This window comes from Macaca thibetana, chromosome 1 (genome assembly GCF_024542745.1).
Source record: "Macaca thibetana thibetana isolate TM-01 chromosome 1, ASM2454274v1, whole genome shotgun sequence".
NCBI lineage: Eukaryota > Metazoa > Chordata > Mammalia > Primates > Cercopithecidae > Macaca > Macaca thibetana.
In genome coordinates, this window is record NC_065578.1 from 73,320,162 (window position 1) to 73,347,454 (window position 27,293).

Genomic DNA, 27,293 nt, shown 5'->3' on the forward strand with positions numbered 1-27,293 from the left:
GTAAGTGGCAGTAAATATCACAAGATTGACTAGGACAGGGCATAAATAGGAAAGAAGAGCTAAAAACAGAAACAACAAAAACAACAACAAAAAAACACTGTGCATAGCATACCTGCCTTAGTCAAAAGTAATAGAGAGACAGAGATGAGTAAAATATTATTTTCCTTAAAGAAGCTCACAGGTTGGTATAAAATAGTCAAGGAAATTATTGATTACTTATCGTGTGATAAAAGCTATAAAACTTTTAACGGATAAAATGAGAGCATAAAGATTACAAACACTCAACTAATGTTTGGACTGAATAAATGACTTATATCCAAACATATCACACAATCAAGCTTACTTTCTTTGATGATGCCTCTCAAAGCTCACATAAATAGGTGACAAATCCTCCTATAGCTATACAGAGAAGACTTCTGCCTCCACTACTACATGCTTACCTTTATTAAATGTTTACTTTGTGTAAAGTAAATCTCCAAAATATATGTATTATTTCCAAACACAGAACAGAAAACTGGGGTAACACATTAGCTAACTTGCTGTAAACCTAGGTCATGCTTTCTACAACCCCACAGTATGTCCCTTTGTTCTTTTTGGAGAATAAATAGACATGCCAATATGACTTGCTTATTAGTTATCTTCTAATTATCAGAAACGTGAGAGCTTGTGCCATGGATTTAAAAAGACAGCTATTATTTTATAGAAAATGAGAAAACTTCTATCATCATTTGTTAGCAGCCCAGCATAGAAGCACAACTATGTAACCACTGTTGTAAAATATGTGATTTTTGGAAATTTACCATAGACATAAAATCAGGGAATTTTTAAAGCAACAGTGTTTTAAAAACTTACGTATATAACCAAGAATATTAAAGAGAAATTTTGAATAGTATTAGCTACATCGTATTTAGTGAACAATGTCATAATTATGGTGAGACACCTATCTTTCTAGATATATGAAATCACTATTGAAAATGGTTGCAAATTTTACAAAGGATTTTTAGGTCTTTTTTAACAGTTTATTTTTCAAATTTTCTACCATTGGTATGTATTAAACAGACTTATGGTTAATATATACTATTTCTGTATATTTTATGATTCAAATATATAATTATATGGGTTCTCTCTTGCTTCTCTCCTCTCTCTTTTCCCTGTCTTCATATATATACCAAACAGGGCAAAGCCATCACAAGTAAATATACAAAAATCTTACAGTCTTCAAGGAAGGTAATAAGAATGTTTGATTTACTTTTCATAGTTCATATTTTCTGAATTTTTATAACAGCATAAATTACTGACAAAATAGTGAAACGGTATTTTAAAAAAGAAATTCAGAAATTATTTTAACAAAATAAGCAGGAAATATAATTAAATATATAAAAGCTGGTAATAAAAGCAATCAACGTACACAGTGTCTTAATAAAAGTCAGCAGTTGGAGTAGAAATTACTATTCTAAGGTTTCCAGAGACACCTAAATTAGCTTATGAATCGCTATATTTAGAGAGAATATGAAATGGAATATCAGCAATGTCATTGCAAGATTGTCTACAATAAATAAAATCAGTTTTAATTGTTCCTTGGGCATCCGATCTAAGAAATTTTTCAGAGGTGCTAAGTCAAGTTTATTTAAGTTAAATTATGACCAATAAGAGAAACAGTTTAACTAATCTTTATATGTTTTAGAATATTTATATATAAATCCATCTTGTGATGTAGAGTATTTCTTGCTTTAGAGTATTATTTCAAATTCCTTCAACTAAAAATAATGACTATAATTTAAGATGATCACAGGCCATGATCTGGCATTGATTCATTTTATCAGTCCATTGGGAATTTTAAAGTCTAAATTTGTTTTCACAATTGCTACTTTTGTTTTAGCATCTTGAAGTCTTTCACAGGCTTTTTCAAAGGCAATCATATCCGTAACAAATTTTTCTTCACAATGTCTTTTATATATTTCTTGAGACCTAAGAGGAGAAAGAAAGGTAATAGAATGAGATACTTTTAAATCCTGAAACCATGGCAATCTATTAGACTGTTAATGATGATAACTAGATGTCTTCGAAATAGGCATACACAAGGGAGAAAGACAGAACTCCATTTATATATCTTGGTTATATCATTAAACAATATTCGTATTAGTCTAGTATTTATGAGATATCTATAAGCTATAATTAAAAATTCTCACAAACTACGACTTAGCTTTCCAAAGAGGTATCTAAATCACCCTATGTCATCACTTAAAATACATCCATTTAAGCCTCACTAAATCCAAGCTACTTCTTCAACTCTGTTATATGGACTGAATGCATTCCACCAAATTCATATGTCAAAGTCCTAACTCCCAGTGTCTTTGACTGTGATTATTTGAGGATAAGGCCTTTAAGAAGTAGTTAAGGCTAAATGACATTATATGGGTAGGTCCTAATCCAATATAATTAGTGTACTTATAAGAAGAGGAAGCAACAGCAGAGATGTGAGTGTACAGAAGAAAGGCCATGGGGGACACAGGGAAAAGGTGGCCATCTACAAGTCAAGGAGAGAGGGCTCAGCAGAAACCACACCTGCTGACACTTTATTCTTGGACTTCCAGTTTCCAGAACTGGGAGAAAATAAATTTCTGTTTAAGCCACGCAACCTGTGATATTTTGTTATGGCAGTCCCAGTAGACTAATACTCTGCCAAACCTGGGAAATGTCACAGGTCTTAGGAGATTTCATTCATTCATCCTTATTTATTCAACAATTATGTATTGTGATGCATGGCACTAAACTTAGATGCTGGAAACATAAGTATAACATGATGTAATTACGTGAAGCTTATAAAAAGTTAACAGAAATAAATGCATGTAAATATATAAAAGATATATGGTTTATCATGAAAACATTACATAACAAGTCAGAGTGAGGAAAAACTTGAGTAAAAACTTGGTAAATATAAACTAGAGAGCAAGGAGGGGAAGACAAGAAAAGTTTAGAGTTAAAATAACCTTTGAACTAAATCTTGGAAGATGTGTGTTTTCCAGTCAGAAAGTGGAAGATAATTTTGTTCAAGTGATTTTTATAGCATGAACACAGTCAAAACAAAGGTAGAGAGGGTAGCACAGCTTGGAATGCTCCAAGAAGTGACATCAATCTAATTGTCTGGGTCATACAGTCTGGGAAGCAAATTTAGGCCAGATCATAAAATACTTTATTTATGTGTAGGTATACTCAGAAATCTGAACTTGAGGAGAGAAAGAGAGCATTAAGTCTAAAAAGCCTGCAGCTTATTGATAGTGTGATTTTAGACAACTCATTCATGTTCTTTCTATCTCATTTTCTTCATTGTTAAGGAGATAATCTAACACATAGGGTTAGTAAAGGACTAAGTGAGTTGATACATTAAAAATTCTTAGGTGAATGCCTAACATTAAATAATTCATTTCACTGGATGGATAATAATGGCGTTCAACAGAAAGACATGTAGGTAGAGCAACAAGATGGGAAGATTAGAGTTCTGACTGGAAATGGTTAGTGTTAAGAGCCTAGTTATTCATGTGGTGATGCCCAGTGTGTTGAATACAGAGAAGTGATAGCTTATACTTAAGAGTACAGGTAGTAAAGCCATTCTGCTTGGCTCTGGAATGTATTGTTGGTGTGATTTTAGATAGGTTATTTAAGTTCTCTCTATATCATTTTTTTTTTTCATCTTTATAAAGAGGACATTTCAACTCATAGGGTTTAGGAGGAAGTAAATAAACCAACAGTTTTAAAATCCTTAAAGGAGTGCCTGGCATTTAATAATCATTTTAGTAGTAGCTAAAAGTTAGCTACTAGTACTATAAGCCTAGAGATCAGGAGAGTAGTCATGTCTGGACACGTAGCAGAGTAGAAATCATAGCAAAAGGATCTTGCACATGTAATTAAGGGTACTAATTAAGTCAAGAAATGTACTAAAATAGCCCTCCTATAGATAAATTATAAGCTGTGAAGAAAATTTAAGTAAAAGAACTATTTAAAAGACTTAAAAAAAGAGAAATATGAAATAATCAATTATATTATTACATCCATGTATACCAGTGTCAAACAATTGGAAAATAAAATCAAGAAAGTGATTCTACTTACATTGTGACCAGAAAAACATAAAATATTTAGACATAAATGTAATAAAAGATAGGAAAGGCCTATACCTAAAAATAATAAAATTTTGTTGAAAGAAATTTAAAAAGACCTAAATTAATGGAGAGTTATATCATCTCAAAGATTAGAATATTATTATGATGTCAATTTTTCTCAAATAGATCTATGGATTAATGAAATTACAATTAATAATGCCAAGAGGCTCTATGATAGAAATTAGAAATTAACATTTATGTTTGTTTTAAATATATATTAATTTAATTCCAATTTATTTTAAATGTGTTAAATTTAAATGTTTTGAATTTATTTAAATTTAAATTTATATGAAAATGCAAAGGTCCTAGGACAACCAATGTAATCTTGAGAAAACAGAGCAAATTTGGAATCTCTATTTTCCATCCCGCTGAACAATTTACCCATAAATGTATTGGCTTACGACAACCACCTTATAATAGCTCATCGTTTCATTAGGTCAGAAGTCCAGGGATATTGTGGCTAGTTGGGTTTTCTGCTTAGGTCTCACAAGGCTGAAATCAAGGTGTCAGCCAGAGCAGTGGTTCTCATTCAGGTCTTGGGGTCCTCATCCAGGATGAGTGGTTGTCAGAATTCATTTTATTATCACTCTTTCCCTGTGCTTCCCTCTATTTTTAAGTCAGCAATATCATGTAAAACCGTTCTCATACTTTGTATCTTATGTTCTGTCTTGTCTCTGTATTTGAAAGTCTCATGTGATACACTGGGCCCATCTGGATAATCCGGAATAATCTCCTTATGTTAAGGTTAATTAAGCAATATCCTTAATTACATATGTAAAGTCCCTTTACCAACACATTCTCAGGTGTGCTATCTCATCATATTCATAGTCCTGAGAACCACGCAGGGCATGATATCTATCTTCTTGGTAGCCATAATTCTGACTAGCACAGCAGACTTACATTACTTGATTTTAAAGATTGTAAGAATTATAAGAGGAGAGATTATTAACTTTTAATAGGAAAATGAAACCTAATCATGAGACAACAGAAAAGGAAACTGCGGTAAGTATAAAATATATAGAATTTTATAAATATGGATATAGGAAGTTGAATGAATTAAAGCTTGAAGTCCTAAAATTTCTTTGGGAAATAGATAAACTATATTGTTGAGAAGGAGAGGCCATAAGTGGTGTTTGAATAGAAAGCTGTACTGTTGGTGAAGATTTTAAATGGCCCTTGTAGGTAATAGGAGAAAGAGTAAGCAACTGTGGGAGCAGCTCAAGTTGGAGACCATAAAATTAATATTGGCGTAAATCTATGGGGCATTGATTTCTTCTAGACATTTATATCTGAATACAGGAAATGAAGATAGATAGTTGAACTGTTCCAAGGTAAGGGTTGTAAGGAACATTTTAGCATAATCGAAGCAATGAAATGAAATAACTTTAGAGATACTGGAGAGAATGAACAAAACAACAATTGAATTAAAGAACCCCAGAGCCTACACTAGAAATGAAAATAAAAGTGTATAAAGGAGGTTATTTGAAGGACGGGTGTCACCATATATTTGAAGGATATGTGTGGTGGAAGTTAAAGAAGAAAGGAGTTGAAAAGATAAATTTTAGTTATAAATAAATATATAGGAGTTGAAGATTTAAGAAGTGGGGCAGTTCCAAGTGATAAGAGGGTCTTTATATGTGTCTATGGAAATCAGTTTATTAACGTCAGGTAGGATAAAGACTGACAGCCTCCAAAAATGCCGATATTAGGTAATTGGGAGGGTTTTCTTATGAATTTGGAAGTTAACAATGATTATGGCAGAAATTGGATGGAGAGAAAAAGCTTCATAAATCAAAAATGATGTAAAGACCACAGTAAATTATGACGGTAGTATGGGAGATCAATTGATGACCAAATAAGGACAAGTTGAAGATGATGTAATTGGATAATCACTTTATTTTCTAGCTCTTCCATGCTAAGTGATACCCTACTTCAAAATCGACACCCTGCTGTCCTGGCTTGAACAGTATCATCATTTTCTCAGAGTATAGACATGAATATCTTAGAAAATCCATGACTAGCTTTTATCTGATACATAGATTCTTCCATTTCAAAGTCTATCTTTAATTAACGCTTAAATACTCCTGTGGGTATTTTATTAACTTTCTAAATCAGAGCTTTATGGTTCCCCTTTTTTTCTTTTACTCTTTCTCATTCCACAAAGCAGGATTAGGGAGCTACATTTTCAGTAATGACTTCACTAGTTATTGAAATTTATCAGAATGCTTTTAGGTCAAGAGAATAAAGAATCATCAGCCAAAACAGTATCAGAACTGAAAAATTTCAGAAGTCTCCAGTTAGATTTCACTTTTTGATCACAGCTTCTTTCTGTATATTTATACCTAATCTTTATTTGAAAATATTTAGAGTTAGACTCAAAGATGCCTGTTGGGACATACTACTCACAAACATTGCCGTATTCATATGTGCTCTACAGGTTAATACTTTTGCAGTAGCTTAGGAGAGAAGATAATTGAGTTAACATACATTAGGATGCTTGTTTGAGTCTGTATTCTTTAAAAATTAATTATGGCCAGACATTCAATTTACTGTGAAAAAACTAAGCTGATTAAACTAGATTGATTTGCACTAGATTTGTATTTCAATACATCACACTAGCCTTCATTTCTTTTCCAAATACTTTTTTATTATACTAATAAATACTTATTTTAGTCATAAACATTTCCAAAGCACACACAGACACACACACACACACCACACAAAGTGTACACTAAAGAAAATGATTTTAAATTTGGAGGGGGAAATACATAATATTTTTCATACGTAATAAAGTATTACATAAAAAACATCAGTAAATAGCTTAAATTGCTTATAAGTAGGAAAAGACAAATGCTTTTTCTTATTTGAAACTCCTTTCCAGCACAGGCTTTTAAAAATGATGCTATTTAAAAATTTAAATAAAATAAGCAGTTCTGAAGATCTCTAAGTGTTTCTATACAAGCCTTAAAGATGTATATACATAATTTGGCCATTTGAAATACCACTAGGATAAAACTGTGGCTGATCAACTTCAATCTAATATCAGAAAAAAAATGTGTGAAAAACTTTGAAAAGGTAAAATAAAATTACTAGGAGTCCTGGCTAGTACACTCTTCAGAACTATCTGTGCCTTTCAATCTCCTTGAACAATTTTACAACTCTAAGAAAAACTATGAGCAATCCAAATGATTCTTGTTTATAGAGATATAAACAATTGTGTTCAGCTAAGTTACGTTTGATTATTGTCCAGTGAATATTGACTAGTTTTGCACCTATCTGTGAATTTAGTTTAGCATTTTTGATTGCCAATATCGATATAGACATAGGAGTAGATATAAACATGGACATAGATATAAAATAGATACATATATAGAGAAATGCTCTTTGAATTCTTGTAACTGATTTATTCTTTAATGAGTTAAATGATATCTTCGGCATGTGCTCATTTTATATTTATAAGCGGCATGGTTTTATGTTCTTAAAAATGTTCCTTGGCAATTAATAAAATTTAAATTTACTAACTGTAGGTTAAAATATTTTGTCAACAAAGCTCCTACTTTACCAAATTTGGTTTAAAATTTTAAAACTTTCACCATAAAACAATTTCTAATTTTTGCAAATTGTTTGAGAAAACTTTGTCCGAAGTGTGTCCTAAGAATTATTTTCTGAGATAGTTCTTGAAAGGGAAGTTTTATGGTAAAATACATGTATAAAATGCAATATATCTTTCTGGTAGGAATCCTAATGGTTTTTACTGCACAACTGTCTACTAAGACTTAGAGGCTTTTTTAAATCAAGTTGATGTTTCTCAAGCAATCACACCTTCAACTATTCTTCATAAACCTTCTGCTATAGGTACAGGAATATTCACAATCTCCTTGATCTCCCCTAGCTTTACCTATTTTGAACTTTCCAACTTTGCTTATCCTCTTCTCCTTGCCTCACCTCTCTACTATAATGGTCTCCCTTCATCTCTCTGCTTTTCCAATTTGAATCAACAATTGTACTTCTCCCACTTCTATTTTTTATAACAATTGAAATGTATGCTTATGTTTGCCACTGGATGGTGAGTTCTTAGAGGATCAAGAATATCTTATTCATCTTTGTATGGCAGGGCAAGGGATAATTTAAGTGAAGTAACACTGGTTTAGTTAAGCCTTCTCTTTGAAGGTTTTGATTTTGCAGTAGCAAAAAATGCTGCCCCCAAATATGGCACATTGGCACATTATGTATTTTAAGCTGAAGGAAACTGAGAAACTTGTAGAAGCAGAAAGATTGCTCTGAACTCCTGCCTCCTCTCTTTTAAACACTGTGACAAGTGCCATGCTTTAAACCAGGAAGGAAGGAATATTACATAGAAAGGCCAAGAAGAATCTAAACAAACAGGCCGTGCTTGGTACACCTCATCCCCAGTTCATTACCATTAGGTCATATCCTTTTTTTTTTGTTCCAATCATACTTCTACAAAATTGTCTATTCTTCATCAAACCTAGGCATAAAAATACTTTTCCCTGGGTCTTCATTTTAGAAAGCTTCTAGGTCACATAACATTTCGATGAAATAAATTTGTTATGCTTTTTTCTTGCTAATCTGTCTTTGTTATAGAAGTGTCGGCCATAAACCTATTTATGTACCTGAAATTTTAATTGTCTATTCGTAGTGTTTGTGTTATTGCTGACATTATTATGTAATTCTGTTAATCTCATTGCTTTTTGCTGTATTTCCCACCTCAATTTTCAGCTTCTTGGGCCAAATGATCTTTATGTGCCTACATCACCTGTAAGATAACTCTTCAAGAGCTAGAAATGAATTACTACTTGAATTATTTGAATTGAAGGTAACTACTACTTAGTAGAAGCACCAATGATCACAGAGGGACAGAAAAAAATGTGCAGGACAAATTTACTGCCATGAATTAAACACTTGTACTAAGAAGTTTACGTAGTCTAATGATTAGTGAAGCTACTTTCGTAACTTGGTTAATTACATTTTTACTCTACGTTTAATATTATTCTGATTATTTATCTTCATTGTAAAAACATTTAGAAAAAATATGCATTGCTTCTTATTCTAAATGACTTACGTATTAAGCACAAATACATAAAAAACACTCTCTTCTCAGTGGTTGTTATATGACTTAAATGAGTTTATATATAACCATTACTAATCGGGGTTCTCACCTATTTACCTCAACAAATATGTGTTGAATAGATTTATTAACTAGGTACTATACTGAGCACTGAAATAGAAAGATGGAGCAAATAATACAAAGACTTGATTATTTTCTTGAGGGGATGGGGCCAAAATGGCTGACTAGAAGCAGCAGTGATTGGAGGCTGTCATCGAAAAGAACCATAACCACCTGTGAATCCTGCACAGGCAACTGAGGTATGCAGGTTCTTCATCAAAACTGACTAGGGCCAGGTGAGGTGGCTCACACCTGTAATCCCAGCAATTTGGGTAGCTAAAGGGGGCGGATCACCTGAGGTCAGGAGTTTGACACAAGCTTGGTAAACATGGTGAAACCCTGTCTCTACTAAAAATACAAAAAAGATCTGGGTGTGATGGTGGACACCTGTAATCCCACCTACTCAGGAGGCTGAGGCAAGAGAATCATTTGGGAGGCGGAGGTTGCAGTGAGCCAAGATCATGCCGTTGCACTCCAGCTTGCACAACAAGAGTGAAACTCTGTCTCAAAAAAAAAAAAAAAAAAAAAAAGAAAAGAACTGACTAGGCAGCTGGTGTGACCCATGGAGAGGAAGGAAGAGCAGTGTGGTGTGGTGGCCCACCTAAGAGCCACACGGGGCAGGGGAGCCCCCACACCCCAGGCAAGGGAGGTGGTGAGTGTGCTACCCAGCCCAGTAAACTGTGCTTTTTCCATGGAACTGTTCAACCCAGGCATTGGAGGATCCCACTTGTGAACCCATGCCAATCTGCAGCAGAATCCGTGCAGATTCTCAACAGTCACTCAACTAGAATCTGCTTAAGTCTCCCATGGAAGCGGCAACCAGCACCACAGCTTCTGCCTACTGTCTAAGCTCCCTGAGGTCCTTAGGGGAGAGGCACTAGCCAACACTGGGACTGATAGCTGCCTAACACATTAAGCTCCCAGGGTGGGTGTAAGGCAGCTCTATAGCTCCAGGATATGCTTTTCCCCTGATGGAGCCAGGGAGGCTGAATGGCTTGGTTCCAAGAAGTATTCCCCACAGCCCAACACACCAGCTGTGGCAGACTGCAGCCAGAATGCCTCTTCAGGCCTGACCCATCCCTTCTCACTGGGTGGGGCCTCCCTGCAGGAACTCCAACAACTCCAGCCAGGGGCTCAGGGACAGAAGTCTGATCTCCCTGGGCCCAAGCCCCTAGGGAGAGGGGTTGCCACAGTCTCTGCAGACCAGCAGACTTGGCCTTTCCTCTTGCTAGTTCTGAGGAATCTGGGCAGCCTAGACAAATGGGTTTCCCCCCAGCAAAACACATTTTTTCACCAAGGGATGGTCAAAGTGCTTTGTTAAACAGGTCCTGCTCCCTGTGCCACCCAACTGGGTGAGACTCTCAAACAGGGATTGTCAGACACCGTATACAGGAGCATTCCCACTGACATCAGGTAGGTGCCTCTTGAGGTCAGAGATCCCAGAAGAAGCAGGCACCCATTTTTGCTGTTCTCCAACCTCCTCAAGTGACATCTCCAGGCGCAGGAGTGAACCAGATGAATAGGGCTTGAAGCGAACCTCTGGCAAACCTCAGCAGACCTACAGAAGAGGGACCTGACCATTGAAATAAAACAATCAAACAGAAAACAACAACAGCATCAGCAAAAAAGAAGTCCTAACAAAAGTCCCATCCAAGGGTCAGCAGCCTCAAACATCAAAACTAGACATACTCATGAAGATGAGAAAGAATCAGTGAAAAAATGCTGAAAACCCAAAAGGCCAGAGTTCCTCCTCTCCTGCAAATGATCACAATGCCTCTCCAGCAAGAGTGCAGAACTGGGCGGAGGATGAGATGGACAGATTGACAGAAGTAGGCTTCAGAAGGTGGGTAATAATAAATGCCACTAAGCTAAAGAAGCATGTGCTAAGGTTCTTAACAAAGAAGCTAAGAACCTTGATAAAAGGCTAGAGAAGGTAATAACTAGAATAACCAGTTTAGAGAGGAACATAAATGACCTGATGGAGCTAAAAACATAGCACGAGAACTTAGTGAAGCACACACAAGTATCAATAGGTGAATCGACTAAGTAGAAGAAAGGATATCAGAGTTTGAAGACTACCTTGCTGAAATAAGTCATGAAGACAAGATTAGAGAAAACAGAATGAAAAGGAATGAAAAAAATCTCTGAGAAATATGGGACTAAGTAAAAACAAAAAGCAAAAAGCAAAAAACAAACCTATGACTGATTGGAGTACCTGAAGGAGATGGGGAGAAGGGAACCAAGCTGGAAAACACATGTCAGGATACTATCCAGGAGAACTTCCCCAACCTAGCAAGAAAAGCCAACATTCAAATTCAGGAAATACATAGAACACTACTAAGATACTCCATGAGAAGATCAACCCCAAGACACATAATCATCAGATTCTCCAAGGTTGAAATGAAGGAAAAACTGTTATGGGCACCAAGAGAGAAAGGCCAGGTCATCTACAAAGGGAAGCACAGCAGACTAACAGCAGACCACTCAGCAGAAACCCTACAAGCCAGAAGAGAGTACATGTCAATATTCATCATTCTAAAAGAAAAGAATTTTCAACCCAGAATTTCATATTCAGCCAAACTAAGCTTCATAAGTGAAGGTAAAATAAAATCCTTTCCAGACAAGCAAATGCTGAGGGATTTCAGCACCACCAGGCCTGCCTTGCAAGAGCTCCTGAAGGAAGCACTAAATATGGAAAGGAAAAACCAGTACCAGCCACTGCAAAAACACACCAAAATATAATGACCAATGACACTGTGAAGAAACTGTACCAACTAGTGTGCAAAATAACCAGATAGCATCATGATGACAGGATCAAATTCACACATAACAATGTTAATCTCAAATGTAAATGGGCTAAATGCCCCAATTAAAAGACACAGACTGGCAAATTGGATAAAGAGTCAACACCCATTGGTGTGCTGTATTCAGGAGACCCATCTCACGTGCAAAGACACACACAGGCTCAAAATAAAGGAATGAAGGTATATTTACCAAGCAAATGGAAAGCCAAAAAAAAAAAAAAAAAAAAGAAGCAAGGGTTGCAATTCTAGTCTCTGACGAAACAGACTTTAAACCAACAAAAATCAAAAGACAAAGAAGGGCATTATATAATGGTAAAGAGATCAATGCAACAAGAAGAGCTAACTCTCCTAAATATGTATGAACCCAATAAAGGAGCACCCAGATTCATAAAGCAAGTTCTTAGAGACCTACAAAGAGACATAGTCTCCCACACAATAATAGTGGGAGACTTTATACCCTAATGTCAATATTAGACTGATTAATGAGACTTAAAATTAACAAGGATATTCAGGACTTGAACACAGCTCTGGATCAAGTGGACCTAATAGACATCTACAGAACACTCTATACCAAATCAACAGAATATACATTCCCCTCAGTGCCACATTGCACTTATTCTAAAACTGACCACATAATTGGAAGTAAAACCATCCTCAGCAAACGCAAAAGAACTGAAATCATAACGAACAGTCTCTCACACCACAGTGCAATCAAATCAGAGTGCAGGATTAAGAAACTCACTCAAATCCGCACAATTACATGGAAATTGAACAGCATGCTCCTGAATGACTCCTGAGTAAATAATGAAATTAAAGCAGAAATGAATAAGTTATTTGAAACCAGAGAGAATAAAGAGAAAACATACCTGAATCTCTGTGACACAGTGAAAGCAGTATTAAGAGGGAAATTTATAGCACTAAATACCTATGTCAGAAAGCTGGAGAAAGATCACAAAATGACACCCTAACATCAAAATTAAAAGAGCTAGAGGCCAGATGTAGTGGCTCATGCCTATAATCCCAGCACTTTGGGAGGCCAAGGTGGGTGGATCACCTGAAGTCAGGAGTTCAAAACCAGCCGGAATTAGATGGTGAAACCTCATCTCTACTAAAAATACAAAAAATTAGCCAGGCATGGTGGTTCAAGCCTATAATCCCAGCTACCTGGGAGGCTGAGGCAGGAGAATTGCTTGAACCTGGGAGGCAGAGGTTGCAGTGAGTCAAGATCATGCCATTGCACTCCAGCCTGGGCTATGAGAGTGAAAATCCATTTCATAAAAAAGGTGGGGGGGAGCAGAGAAGCAAGAGCAAACAAATCCAAAAGCTACCAGAAGACAAGAAATAACTCAGATCAGCACAGAACTGAAGGAGACAAAGACACGAAAAATCCTCCAAAAAATCTAGGAATCCACGAGCTGTTTTTTTGAAAAAATTAACAAAATAGATAGATCATTAGCTAGACTAATAAAGAAGAAAAGAGAGAAGAATCAGATAGACACAATAAAAAATGATAAAGGGAATATCACCACTGATACCACAGAAATACAAACTATAATAAGAGAATACTATAAACAACTTTACAAAATAAATGAGAAAATCTAGAGAAAATGGAAAAATTCCTCGACGTATACACCTCACAAGACAACCAGGAAGAAGCTGAAATCCTGAATAGAACAATAACAAGTTCTGAAATTGAGGCAGTAATTAATAGCCTACCAACCAAAAAAAAAAGCACAGGACCAGACAGATTCACAACACAATTCTACCAGAGGTAAAAAAAGGAGCTGGTATTATTCATTCTGAAAGTATTCCAAACAATAGAAAAAGAGGGAATCCTCCCTAACTCATTTTATGAGGCAAGCATCATCCTGATACCAAAACCTGGCAGAGATGCAACAAAAAAAAGAAATTTTCAGGCCAATATCCCTGATGAACATCAATGTGAAAATCCTCAGTAAAATATTGGCAAACTGAATCCAGCAGCACATCAAAATGCTTGTCCACAATGATCAAGTTGGCTTCATCTTTGGGATGCAAGGCTGGTTCAACATATGCAAATCAATAAATGTAATCCATCACATAAACAGAACCAACGACAAAAGCCACATGATTATCCCAATAGATGCAGAGAAGGCCTTCAATAAAATTCAACATCCATTCATGTTAAAAACTCAATAAAATTAGGTATTGATGGAACATATCTCAAAATAATAAGAGCCATTTATGACAAACCTATGACCAATATCAAACTGAATGGGCAAAAGCTGGAAGCATTCCTTTGAAAATGGGCAAAAGACAAGGATGCCCTCTCTCACTACTCCTATTCAACATGGTATTGGAAATTCTGGCCAGGGCAGTCAGGCAAGAGGAAGAAATAAAATGTATTCAGATAGGAAGAGAGGAAGTCAAATTGTGTCTGTTTGCAGATGACATGATTCTATCTTTAGAAAACCCACTTGTCTCAGCCCACAAACTCCTTAAGCTGATAAGCAACTTCAGCAAAGTCTCAGGATACAAAATCAATGTGCAAAAATCACAAGCACTCCTATACACCAACAACAGACAAGCAGAGAGCCAAATCATGAATGAACTCCCATTCACAATTGTTACAAAGAGAATAAAATATCTAGGAATATAGCTAACAAAGGATGTGAAGGACCTCTTCAAGGAGAACTACAAACTACTGCTCAAGGAAATAAGAGGGGACACAAACAAATGGAAAAACATTCCATCCTCATGGATAGGAAGACTCAAGATCATGAAAATAGCCATACTGCCCAAAGTAATTTATAGATTCAATACTTTTCCATCAAACTACCATTGACATTCTTCACAGAATTAGAAAAAACTACTTTAAATTTCATATGGAACCAAAAAAGAGCCATACAGCCAAGACAAACCTAAGCAAAAAGAACAAACCTGAAGGCACAACGCTACTTGACTTCAAACTATACTACAAGGCTACAGTAATTAAAACAGCAGGGTACTAGTAACAAAACAGATATGTAGACAAATGGAACAGAATAGAGATCTCAAAAATAACACCACACATCTACAACCATCTGATCTTCAACAAACCTGACAAAAACAAGCAATGGGGAAAGGATTCCCTATTTAATAAATGGTGCTGGGAAAACTGGCTAGCCATATGCAGAAAACTAAAACTGGACCCCTTCCTTATGTCTTATACAAAAATTAACTCAAGATGGATTAAAGACCGAAATTTAAAACTCAAAAACATAAACACCATAGAAGAAAACCTAAGCAATACCATTCAGGATATGGGCATGGGCGAAGACTTCATAACTAAAACACCAAAAGTAATGACAACAAAAGCCAACATTGACAAATGGGATCTAATTAAGCTAAGGAGCTTCTGTACAGCAAAATAAACTATCATCAGGAAGAATAGCCAATCTAGAGAAGGGGAGAAAATTTTTGCAATCTATCCATATGACAAAGGGCTAATATCCAGAATCTACAAAGAATGTAAACAAATTTACAAGGAAAAAAAAAAAAACCATCAAAAAGTGGGCAAAGGATATGAACAGACACTTCCAAAAGAACACATTTATGTGGCCAACTAACATATGAAAAAAGCTTAACATCACTGATCATTAGAGAAATGCAAATCAAATCCACAATGAGATAGCATCTAACACCAGTCAGAATGGCGATTATTAAAAAAGTCAAGGAACAATAGATGCTGGTGAGGCTGTGGAGAAATAGGAATGCTTTTACACTGTTGATAGGAATGTAAATTAATTCAACCATTGTGGAAGACAGGGTGGTGATTCCTCAAGTATCTGGACCCAGAAATACCATTTGACCCAGCAATCCCATTACTAGGTATATACCCAAAGGAATAGAGATCATTCTACTATAAAAACACATGCACACGTATATTTATTGCAGCACTATTTACAATAGCAAAGCCATGGAACCAACCCAAATGCCCATCAGTGATAGACTGGATTAAGAAAATGTGGTATATATATGCCATGGAATACTATGCAGTCATAAAAAGGAATGAGATCATGTCCTTTGCAGGGACATGGATGAAGCTGGAAGTCATCAACCTCAGCAAACTAACACAGGAAAAGAAGATCAAATACTGCATGTTCTCACTCATACGTGGGAATTGAAACAAGAAAACATGTACATAGGGAGGGAAACAGCACACACCGGGGCTGTTGAGGGATTGGGGGTGAGGGAGGAGAGGATATTAAGACAAATAGCTAATGCATGCAGGGATTAAAACCTAGATGATGGGTTGATAGGTGCAGCAAACCACCATGGCACACGTGTACCTATGTAACAAACTTACGCATTCTACACTTATATCCAGGAATTTAAAGTAAAATAAATAAAAAATAAAGAATTAAGAAAAAAAAAAAAGACTTCCCAACCCAACCATGCAACCATGATAAAGGCTCTCTGGTTATAACTGGTAACATTGAGATTCCAATAAAGTATATAAAATCACCACAAAATTAAAGAGACTAATTCAGACTGGAGGAGCAGTTGGTAAGACATTAAAAGTGAAAATGCCATTGAGTTGGTTGCTAAAAGATGGGTAATAAAAGGATAAATTTTACCAGTGGATGTGCAGTTCATGCATTCTATGATGAGGGCAAGTAGTTACGAAACAAGGTCACACACAGTCAAGAATCAGCCACTTGTGAGGCACTTCCCTGGAGAAAAGAGTGTCTTTTTCTTCACATGTAGGCACTACCTTCTCAGCAATTAGAATACAGCAAAGCATTCTTATTTGCACAATAACATAGACGCTTTTGTTGCATAATAATATCTAGACAATATTAACATTGTGAGCTTGTAGTGCTCTTGAGGAGTATATATTTGAGTAAAAAGGGGATAACATTAGTAAAGTCATAGGAATAAGAGAGTATAAAGTTGGGTAGGGAGTGGAGAATAGTCTGTTTAGAGCAGAGTGCTGCTAGAGGGAGGAGGGAGGAAGTTATAGCAGAAAATTTAGTGTGAGATAAGTCTAGACTAGAAAGAACAGAGCACATTGTCTGAAATGCCATTTAGAGCAAATTCAGTTTTGTTCTGTGAACAACTGCAAGCTATTAATATATTTAAATAGGAAGTGATATGATCAGAACTTTATTTTAAAGACAGTGGAGGTTTGTAAGCCAGAGAAAAGACTTGGGTTGAAGAAAAGATGAAGAATAGGAATGAAGATCTTGGGTGGAAGAATAATGTGAATTCGTAGAGAGATTATGAGAGCCTAAGTTAGAATAGGAGGAGTCGTATTGAAAAAGAAGGATCCTTTTGAGACTCCTTTTAGAAGTAAAGTGAGTAGAAAAACATTAGATATTGGCAATGAAGACTGTTGCAAAAGACCGAGGTTGATAGCACTGGTCAAGAGGCTGATGACGATGCCATCTGTGATAATAAGAACAACTTGTAACTAAGAGGTAGATAGGTTTTGTTGCACAGGTGGAGAGATGGGGAAAGACAGAGTTATTTTATTGCCTTATCTTTGGTAATATATTAGTACATTATTTGTTCTTTGTTTCAGTTTTTCAAAGTAGAATGTACTATGTTATAAACAAAATACTAATTATTAGATCTTAAAATTTAGTATGCAATATTCACATGTAATTGATTTAAATGCTTCTATTACACCTAAATTGTACCTACCTAACTTTTTTCATTTCTTTAAGTAAATTCTTTCCATATTTTTCTGCTTTTAGTTTTTGTTTAACAATCAGGCTTTTCTCTTTTAGGTCAGCCTCATTCTTCTTCAGTCTGTCAATTTTAAGTAGTCCTCTGGTCAAAAGAGTGCGCTCATTATTTAAATTTTGAACTAATAAACGCTCTGCAGCCTTTTGGGATTTTTCTTTTAGAAACAGAGCTCTTCTCTCTCTAGCTTTTTCAAGGTAGTTGAATCTGTTTTGCCAAACTTGTCGTAAACCGTTCTGAATTATCTCTTTATTTTCTTCAATTAGTTTTTGTGTAGCATATTTTTTCTCATTCAAATGTTCATTAACAGTTACTCTAACTCTTTCACGAGCAACTTGTGCCATGGCTACAGCTCTTACTTTTTCTTTATGGCATTCCTGCTTCTTTTGTTCTGCGTAATATTTGTCAATATCACTAAATGTTTGGAGTTTCATACCAGCTCTTTGTGTTGCAAAAAACTCTTTCATACTCCTCTCCAATCGTATGTCTTTTTTAGTGATTTGCTTTGGATGAGTAGCAAAGATTGGCTGAGGATATGCAGGAAAAAAATCTTGTTTATTCTCTTTCAATACTGCAATATTCTTCAATGAAACGGAAGTACATATGGGTTGTTTGAAAACTGATATCCTAAAACTGGTATCCAATTTTTCATCCACAATTTCATCCTTAGACTCCTGACCTACATCAAACAAAAGACAAATATTATACATTATAGCAGAGCTAAGCACATTTTATTTTCTGTTCAAATATATCAATAAAGTTGATAAGAACCTGTTATTTACTTTACTAAGAGGAATTTTTCCCAAGTATGTTTTCAACTTGTGATTTAATAGTAACTTTGGAGAAGAAAATTACTATTAAAACATTTTCACATAGAAATGCATGGAATCTAATTCTTATATTTTCTGTATTATCTTCCACAATTGCTTAACTTGCACTGACTCAATAGCAGCACCTTATCACATACTGAGTACTACTTAATGACACATATTATTTTTTTCATATAGTTTGCTAAAAGAAACAAAGTTTAAACAAAGAACAATTAATGAACGGGGTAGCACCGAGAACCAGTGAAATTTTAGAAAATTCTGCTTAATAAATGAGCAGGGAGTATTTATAGATAGAAAATGGAAGAAATATAGAAATAGCTTGATTGGTTATGGTTCAATTTTGCCTTATTTGGACATAATCATATCAATTGGTGGCCTGTGATTGGCTAAAGCTTGGCTGCTGTGATTGGCTATGACTTAAGTTATCTTTTACAAAAATATACCCCTAAGTTAGGCTTTCAATTTGTTTACATACTAAGTTAGGTTGCAATTAATTCAGTATGTAAGGAATCAAGGAACAGAGGCAGCCTTAGGCCACATTTAACAAATTATTATTATGTCATATTTGCAAGGGACATTGTAATCCATTTTACCTTATCTTTCTTAACTCTGGTGGAAAATAATAGCAGCCATCAATTGTTTTTCGCTTTTTTGGACAGATAAAAATACTAAAACTCTTAACTTCCTTTGTTTTCCTTTGTGTGACCATGGGCTAAATCCTTTTTAATAGAGTGTGAACACAATTGCTATGTGTTATTTCTTGTCCAAGGGATTGTTTTAAGAAACAATGTGCGCCTTCTTTCCACTATGTAGAGATGAGAATGAAACCCCAAAGATGGTGGAACCATAAGATAGACACCGCCTGCCTGCCTGAATCACTTGTTGAAAAAACTACTCACGGACCAGAATCATCCAAGTTGGTCACTCATAGAGCCAGAAATCAAAAGTAATTATGTTTTAGTCAATATATATTTCTGGGTATATTTGTTACTATACTCAACCTAATTAATACAATAAATTGAACCACATTGCTGTTTGCATATTTACATTTTGACAAACCTATTAATAAATTCAGAATCAGGTGACGAATACAAGTATAAAAGTTATGCTTGTTAATTTAGGAGAAAAATATGTTTCCTGATTTCTTCCACTTATTAAAATTACATTCCTGCTAATTCTAGTCTACAAGGGTTTGATCTTCCCTAGAAAATTACCTTGTCTTTATGTGTAAAAATGTCAAATATGATGCTGGTAGTTTTATGGAAGTTAAAGGAACTAGGAAGAAGGGCAGGGCTTGTGGTCTAGAAAGACAGTAGAAAATAATTGAATAGGCAAGATTTTCATGAAAGGCTACAGGAGTATCAACATTGGAAAAGCAAATTCTACAGCAAAGTAGGATATCAAGTCTAGCAAGTAGAAAAGGCAGTCCATCAGAATAAAAAGCCAAAGTGTCCAGAAATAAACACTAAATGTGTGTGTCCAAAGCAAGACATGGGGAACCCAAAGAGTCAAAAGCCAGAGTCTCTCATTAGTTGGTTGAATATTGTCCCATTAACACTTTAAAAAGTCTCCTAATTTCTTTCTCTGTTTTCAGAATCTCTGTTTCAATAAATCACTCACTGCCATAATATTTATCTTTCTTAAATAGGGTTCTAACAACATTGTACCTTACACAGAACAAAAGAAGACAAAATCTTTACAGTTTTCCACCCATAGGCCAAAGAATAGTTTCCACTTTTAGCCTAGGATTATATAATACCAGAAAAGAGAGACTTATTTTTTCCCAACACATGCATCATATCTTATCATCATTGAGCCGTTGTGTCTACTATTTTATGTTTTGTTCAATATGCTGTTTTTCTTATCTATATCCGTTCATATTCTATGCATTCTTCCATGGCTTTCCACATGTCATATTTTCCTTATTGCTTAAAAAAATTGATATGTTTTAAACTATCACATATATTTTTCCTGATAGAATTACTCATACTACACTTACATTAAAGCTCTATGTAGTAGTTTTTAGCTATAGGATTGAACTTGATACAAACTTCTTAGGAGTAAGGATCTACTCCTTCAGTCTCTTGTGCCACATTCCTAGCCCCTAGCCTACTATTTTGCACAGTATGGTTTGTGAGGCAGCATAGTTTAGATGTGTGTCTCCTCCAAATCTCATGTTGAAATGCAATCCCCAAAGTTGAATATTGGGCCTGGTGAGAGGTGTTTGGGTCATGGGGAAGATTCCTCATGAATGGCTAGGTGACCCCTCATGATAACAAGAGAGTTCCTATTAATAGTAGTTCACATGAGAGCTAGTTGTTTAAAAAAGCTGGGCACCTCTGTCTTCATGTGATATGCCAGCTCCCACTTCACCTTCTGCCATAATATTAAGGGAAATTTATAGCACTAAATGCCCACAGGAGAAAGCAAAAAGATCTAAAATTGACACCCTAATATCACAATTAAAAGAACTAGAGAAGAAAGGGCAAACAAATTCAAAAGCTAGCAGAAGACAAGAAATAACTAAGATCAGAGCAGAAGAGAAGCAGACAGAGACACAAAACTCTTCAAAAAAATCAATGAATCCAGGAGCTGTTTTTTTTTTTTTTTTTGAAAACATCAACAAAATAGATAGACCACTAGCCAGACTAATAAAGAAGAAAAAAGAGGAGAGTCAAATAGATGCAGTAAAAAATGATAAAGGGGTTATCACCACCAATCCCACAGAAATACAAACTATCATCAGAGAATACTATAAACACCTCTATGCAACTAAACTAGAAAATCTAGAAGAAATGGATAAATTTCTGGACACATACACTCTCCCAAGACTAAACCAGGAAGAATTTGAATCCCTGAATAGACCAATAACTAGTTCTGAAATTGAGGCAGTAATTAATAGCCCACCAACCAAAAAAAGTCCAAGACCAGATGGATTCACAGCCAAATTCTACCAGAGGTACAAAGAGGAGCTGGTACCATCCCTTCTGAAACTATTTCAAATAATAGAAAATAGGGAATCCTCCCTAACTCATTTTATGAGGCAAGCATCATCCTGATACCAAAACCTGGCAGAGACACAACAAAAAAAGAAAATTTTGGCCAATATCCCTGATGAACATTGATCTGAAAACCCTCAATAAAATACTGGCAAACTGAATCCAGCAGCACATCAAAAAGCTTATCCACCACTATCAAGTTAGCTTCATCTTTGGGATTCAAGGCTGGTTCAACATATGCAAATCAATAAACATAATCTATCACATAAACAGAACCAAGGACAAAAACCACATGATTATCTCAATAGATGCAGAAAAGGTCTTTGATAAAATTCAGAAGGCTTCATGTTAAAAATGCTCAATAAACTAGGCATTGATTGAACATATCTCAAAATAATAAGAGCTTTTTATGACAAACCCACAGCCAATATCATACTGAATGGGCAAAAACTGGAAGCATTGCCTTTGAAAACTGGCACAAGACAAGGTTGCCCTCTCTCACCACTCCTATTCAACATAGTATTGGAAGTTCTGGGCAGGGCAATCAGGCAAGAGAAAGAAATAAAGCATATTCAAGTAGGAAAAGAGGAAGTCAAATTATCTTTGTTTGCAGATGACACGATTGCATGTTTAGAAAAACCCATCTTCTCAGCCCAAAATCTTAAACTGATAAGCAACTTCAGCAAAGTCTCAGGATACAAAATCCATGTACAAAAATCACAAGCATTCCTATACACCAGTAACAAACAAACAGCCAATTCATGAGTGAACTCCCATTCACAATCGCTACAAAGAGAATAAAAACCTAGGAATACAGCTAACAAGGGATGTGAAGGACCTCTTCAAGGAGAACTACAAGCCACTGCTCAAGGAAATAAGAGAGGACACAAACAAATGGAAAAAAATTCCGTCCTCATGGACAGGAAGAATCAATATCATCAAAATGGCCATATTGCCCAAAGTAATTTATAGATTTAATGCTATCCCTATCAAGCTACCACTGACTCTCTTTACAGAATTGGAAAAATGTACTTTAAAGTTCATATGGAACCAAAAAAGAGCTCGCATAGCCAAGACAATCCTATGCAAAAGGAACAAAACTGGAGTCATCTTGCTACCTGACTTCAAACTATATTACAAGGCTACAGAAACACAAACAGCATGGTACTGGTACCAAAACAGATATGTAGACCAATGGAACAGAACAGAGGTCTCAGAAATCACGCCACATATCTACAGCCATCTGATAAAAACAAGAAATGGGGAAGGGATTCCCTATTTAATAAATGGTTCTGGGAAAGGTGGCTAGCCATATGCTAGTTGAAACCAGATCCCTTCCTTACATTTTATATAAAAATTAACTCAAGATGGATTAAAGACTTAAATATAAGACCTAAATCCATAAAAAAAAAACCTAGAAGAAATCCTAGGCAATACCATTCAGGACATTGGAATGGGCAAAGGTTTCATGACTAAAACACCAAAAACAATGGCAACAAAAACCAAAATAGACAAATGGGATCTGATTAAACTAAAGAGCTTCTGCACAGCAAAACAAACTATCATCAGAGTGAACAGGCAACCTACAGAATTGGAGAAAAATTTTTGCAATCTATCCATCTGACATAGGGCTAATATCCAGAATCTACAAAGAACTTAAACAGATTTACAAGAAAAAAACAAACAACCCCAACAAAAAGTGGGCAAATGATATGAACAGACACTTCTCAAAAGAAGGCATTTATGTAGCCAACAAACATAAGAAAAAAAGCTCATAATCTCTGGTCATTATAGAAATACAAAACAAAACCACAATGAGATACCATCTCACATCAGTTAGAATGGTGATCATTAAAAAGTCAGGAAACAACAGATGCTGGAGAGGATGTGGAGAAATAGGAATGCTTTTACACTGTTGGTGGAAGTGTAAATTAGTTCAATCATTGTGGAAGACAGTGTGGCGATTCCTCAAGGATATCGAACCAGAAATACCATTTGACCCAGCCATCCCATTACTGGATATATGCCCAAAGGATTATAAATCATTCTACTATAAAGACACTGCACATGTATATTTACTGTGGCACTGTTCACTATAGCAAAGACTTGGAACCAAACCAAATGCCCATCACTGATAGACTGGATAAAGAAAATGGGGCACATATACACCATGGAATACTATGCAGCCATAAAAAAGGATGAATTCATGTTCTTTGCAGGGACATGGATGACACTGGAAACCATCATTCCCAGCAAACTAACACCAAAATAGATAACCAAGCACCACACGTTCTCACTCATAAGTGGGAGTTAAACAATGAGAACACATGGGCACCGGGAGAGGAACATCACATACTGGGACCTGTTGGGGTGTGACGGGCTAGGAGAGGGACAACGTTAGGAGAAATACCTAATGTAGATAGATGATGGGTTGATGGGTGCAGCATACCACCATGGCACGTGCATACCTATGGAACAAACTTGCACATTCTGCACATGTACCCCAGAACTTAAAAGTGTGTGTGTGTGTGTGTGTGTGTGTGTGTGTGTGTATATATATGAGGCCTGATAGAGGTCCTTCTACCATCATGTAAGCACATAGTCAGAAGGCACCATGTATAAACCAGAAAGTTTGTTGGTGTCTTGTTCTTGGACTTCCTAGCTTCCAGAATGATTTTAAAAAATAAATCTGTTGTTTATAAGCTACCCAGTTTATGGTATTTTGTTATAATAGCCCAAATGGACAAAGACAAAGCCCCGACCCCCAGTGTGGCTTTATTTGGTAGTGGGGCCCCTCAGAAAGTGATTAAAGTTAAATTCGGCCATAAAGGTGAAACCCTGATTGAATCAGGTTAGTGTTCTTATAAGAAGAAATATCAGATAGTTCACTTTCCCTCTCTCACTATGCATACATACCAAAGAAAGGCCATATGGACACAGCAAGATGGTAGTTTTCTATAAAGCAGAGAGTCTTCACTAGAAACTTACCATGCTGGCATCCTGATCTCAGACTCAGACTCTAGAATTGTAAGAAAACAAATTTCTGTTCTTTAAGTCACCCAGTCTGGAATTTTGTTATGACAGCTTGAATAGACTAACACAAAGGGAGTTCCCTCTCCTGAATTTTTACGTAAAGTTGCCCAACTGGTGTGCTGTGGCAAACTAGTGTGCTATTAATGGATAATAGGAGTGCTCAGAGATATTGATCATCCTGGGATGCTTATTTATTTCTATTTTATTTCAATTTTAATTCATCCTAGTGTGTTAATAATTCTTCTAATTTGGAGAAGGGAGGATAATGTTCCTAGAATGTCCAAAATGTGACCATTTGTCTAGTCTTGAGTCTCATATCTCAATTTCATTGTTTTATTAATGTAACAGATACCAATTTCCCCCATAACCTCCCAGCAGCTACTTAAGCTTACATATGATCTCAATGAAGGATTAACTATCTTCTGGCTTCCTAGAATCATTTTGATTCATTCACTTATTAATTCATCTATCTATCCTTCCATCTATTCATTCATATTTTAGTAGCTTGCAAATTCTATGGAAATTCAGGGATCACAAATATAAGTTATTATTCAAACTTTCATTAGTTCTTAATTTTTTTCTGTAAATATTGTTTGCCTTTGTGTTTGAGAGTTTTTTCCATGAATATTAGCAGTCTGTCTTTAATCGTAAATGTTTTCTTTGCTAAATATAGAAGTCCAATAATAATATAATATGTGAACAGTGTATACATAAAATTGAATGTTTGTTGTTGTGTATAAGATACTTTTTTAAACAAAATATATGAGGTATTTACTAAGAAATGCACTATCCCAGGGCTCATGAAACTTCTAATGGAGAAGACAGATAACAAATTTATAAATAAGAAAATATCAAATAGAAATAAATGCTCTGAAAAAAATTAATTGGCAGTGAGAGGGTCTAGTAATTAGATTGGGTGGGTAGGAATGGCTTTTTAGAGGATATCTGATTTAATCCTATATGGGAAAATATAAGTAAGAACAAGCAGGGAGAAAATCTGGGGGAATGAACATTCCAGAAGAAAAAGGAAGCTAATGTAAAGGCAGTAGACAGGAGCACATTTAGCCTGTTAGGGATACAGAGTGAAAGCCACCTGAAATCCGCTGAGTAAGAGGAGGGTGGTTCTAGAGATGGTTACATAGGTAAGGCAGGGGCCAGATTCTATTGGGCATTGTAGGTCACACAATAAAAGTTTGGATTTCATTCTGAGATTTGAAGCCATTGAAGTAGGGGACTGATATGGTATGTGTTTTACCATGAAGGCAATGGGTTTGAATGTGGACCATAAAAGTTTAAGTAGGGGACTGGTTAAGAGGCTACTCTAGTGGCCCAGGTAAGGTTTTATGATAGGTAGGGCCTAGATGAAGGCAAAAAATTCACAGAGAAGTAGACAGATTTGGCATATGTTTTACAAGTATAGTCAGAAGGGGTTGCTGATAACTTAGATGGCAGAAGTGAGAAAGAAAATAATCAAAGATGAATGGTAGCATTTTGGCTTGAGAAACCAGGTGAGTGGTGATGCCATTTGTTGACATGGGAAAAACTGGAGAAAAAGCAGATATGGTGAATTAGAAGAAATATTTTTATATGTATTACTGTTTCGCAGTTCATACTTTTCATATTTAAACACATAACTTTCTCCTAATTCAATGTCATATTCAAATTGTTTATCTTAAAAAATCATTTAAAACGTTCACTAATACAATGTCATTTTAAAGTATTTTATTCTTAAAATAAGAAAATCATTTTGAACAAATACTATTTATTTCCATTTACATGATTCTTAGTAATACTCAGGTTAAAAGTGAGGAAAATGACACCTTTGCATCTTTTTATTTTTTTTCTTTTTTTTTTTTTTTTTTTTTTTTTTTTTTTGAGATGGAGTCTCGCTCTGTCGCCCAGGCTAGAGTGCAATGGCATGATCTCAGTTCACTGTAACCTCTGCCTCACGGGTTCAAGCAATTCTCCTGCCTCAGCCTCCTGAGTAGCTGGGATTACAGATGCACACCACCACACCTGGCTAATTTTTGTATTTTTAGTAGAGATGGGGTTTCACCATTTTGATCAGGCTGTTCTCAAACTCCAGACCTCATGAAGTGCCCGCCTCGACCTTTCAAAGTTCTGGGCCTACAGGAGCGAGCCACCGCACCCGCCTTGCATATTTTTTAAATAATAATACCAGATAATACTTGAAGTACTGGTTGTCCTTTCTCCAGCCATAATGTCCACAAACTGAATTTTTTGACACAAAGGCAACAAAATGCCCTGTTTTAGATATAGTATTAAAGAAAAGCTTGCTAAAAAGCAATTATTCTTATATTTGTACCTTCTATGTACCTCTCAACCTCACAAAACAACTGGATCATATCAGCCAATTTACTTTCAGTTGTCTGAACAGATAGTTGGATTTTTGGGACTCAGAGGAACACAGAAGCCAATACCATTTGTGGTCAACAGAGCTTGTTTGATTCTTCTGAATGTATTGCAGATTTATGAACCATCTGTGAAGAAACAAATGGTCCAAACCTATTTAAAATCAGCATAGCTGTGATTTGAATGTTCACAAGTGGGTC

At 35.6% G+C, this 27,293-nt stretch overlaps 1 protein-coding gene across 2 annotated transcripts in view; it reads right to left on the reverse strand.

Annotated features, from left to right (window-relative positions):
* Positions 1–1,217: 1,217 nt before the first annotated feature.
* The window catches only part of LRRIQ3 (leucine rich repeats and IQ motif containing 3), a 169,159-nt gene continuing 143,083 nt past the window's right edge, over positions 1,218–27,293 (reverse strand). For both annotated transcript variants that reach the window (XM_050766986.1, XM_050767065.1), the window contains 2 exons: positions 17,817–18,537; positions 1,218–1,968 (listed from right to left, as the gene is read on the reverse strand). In XM_050766986.1, the coding sequence (XP_050622943.1) occupies positions 1,812–1,968; positions 17,817–18,537 (878 nt within the window). In that variant the 3' untranslated portion in view covers positions 1,218–1,811. The remainder of the gene's footprint in view (positions 1,969–17,816; positions 18,538–27,293) is intronic.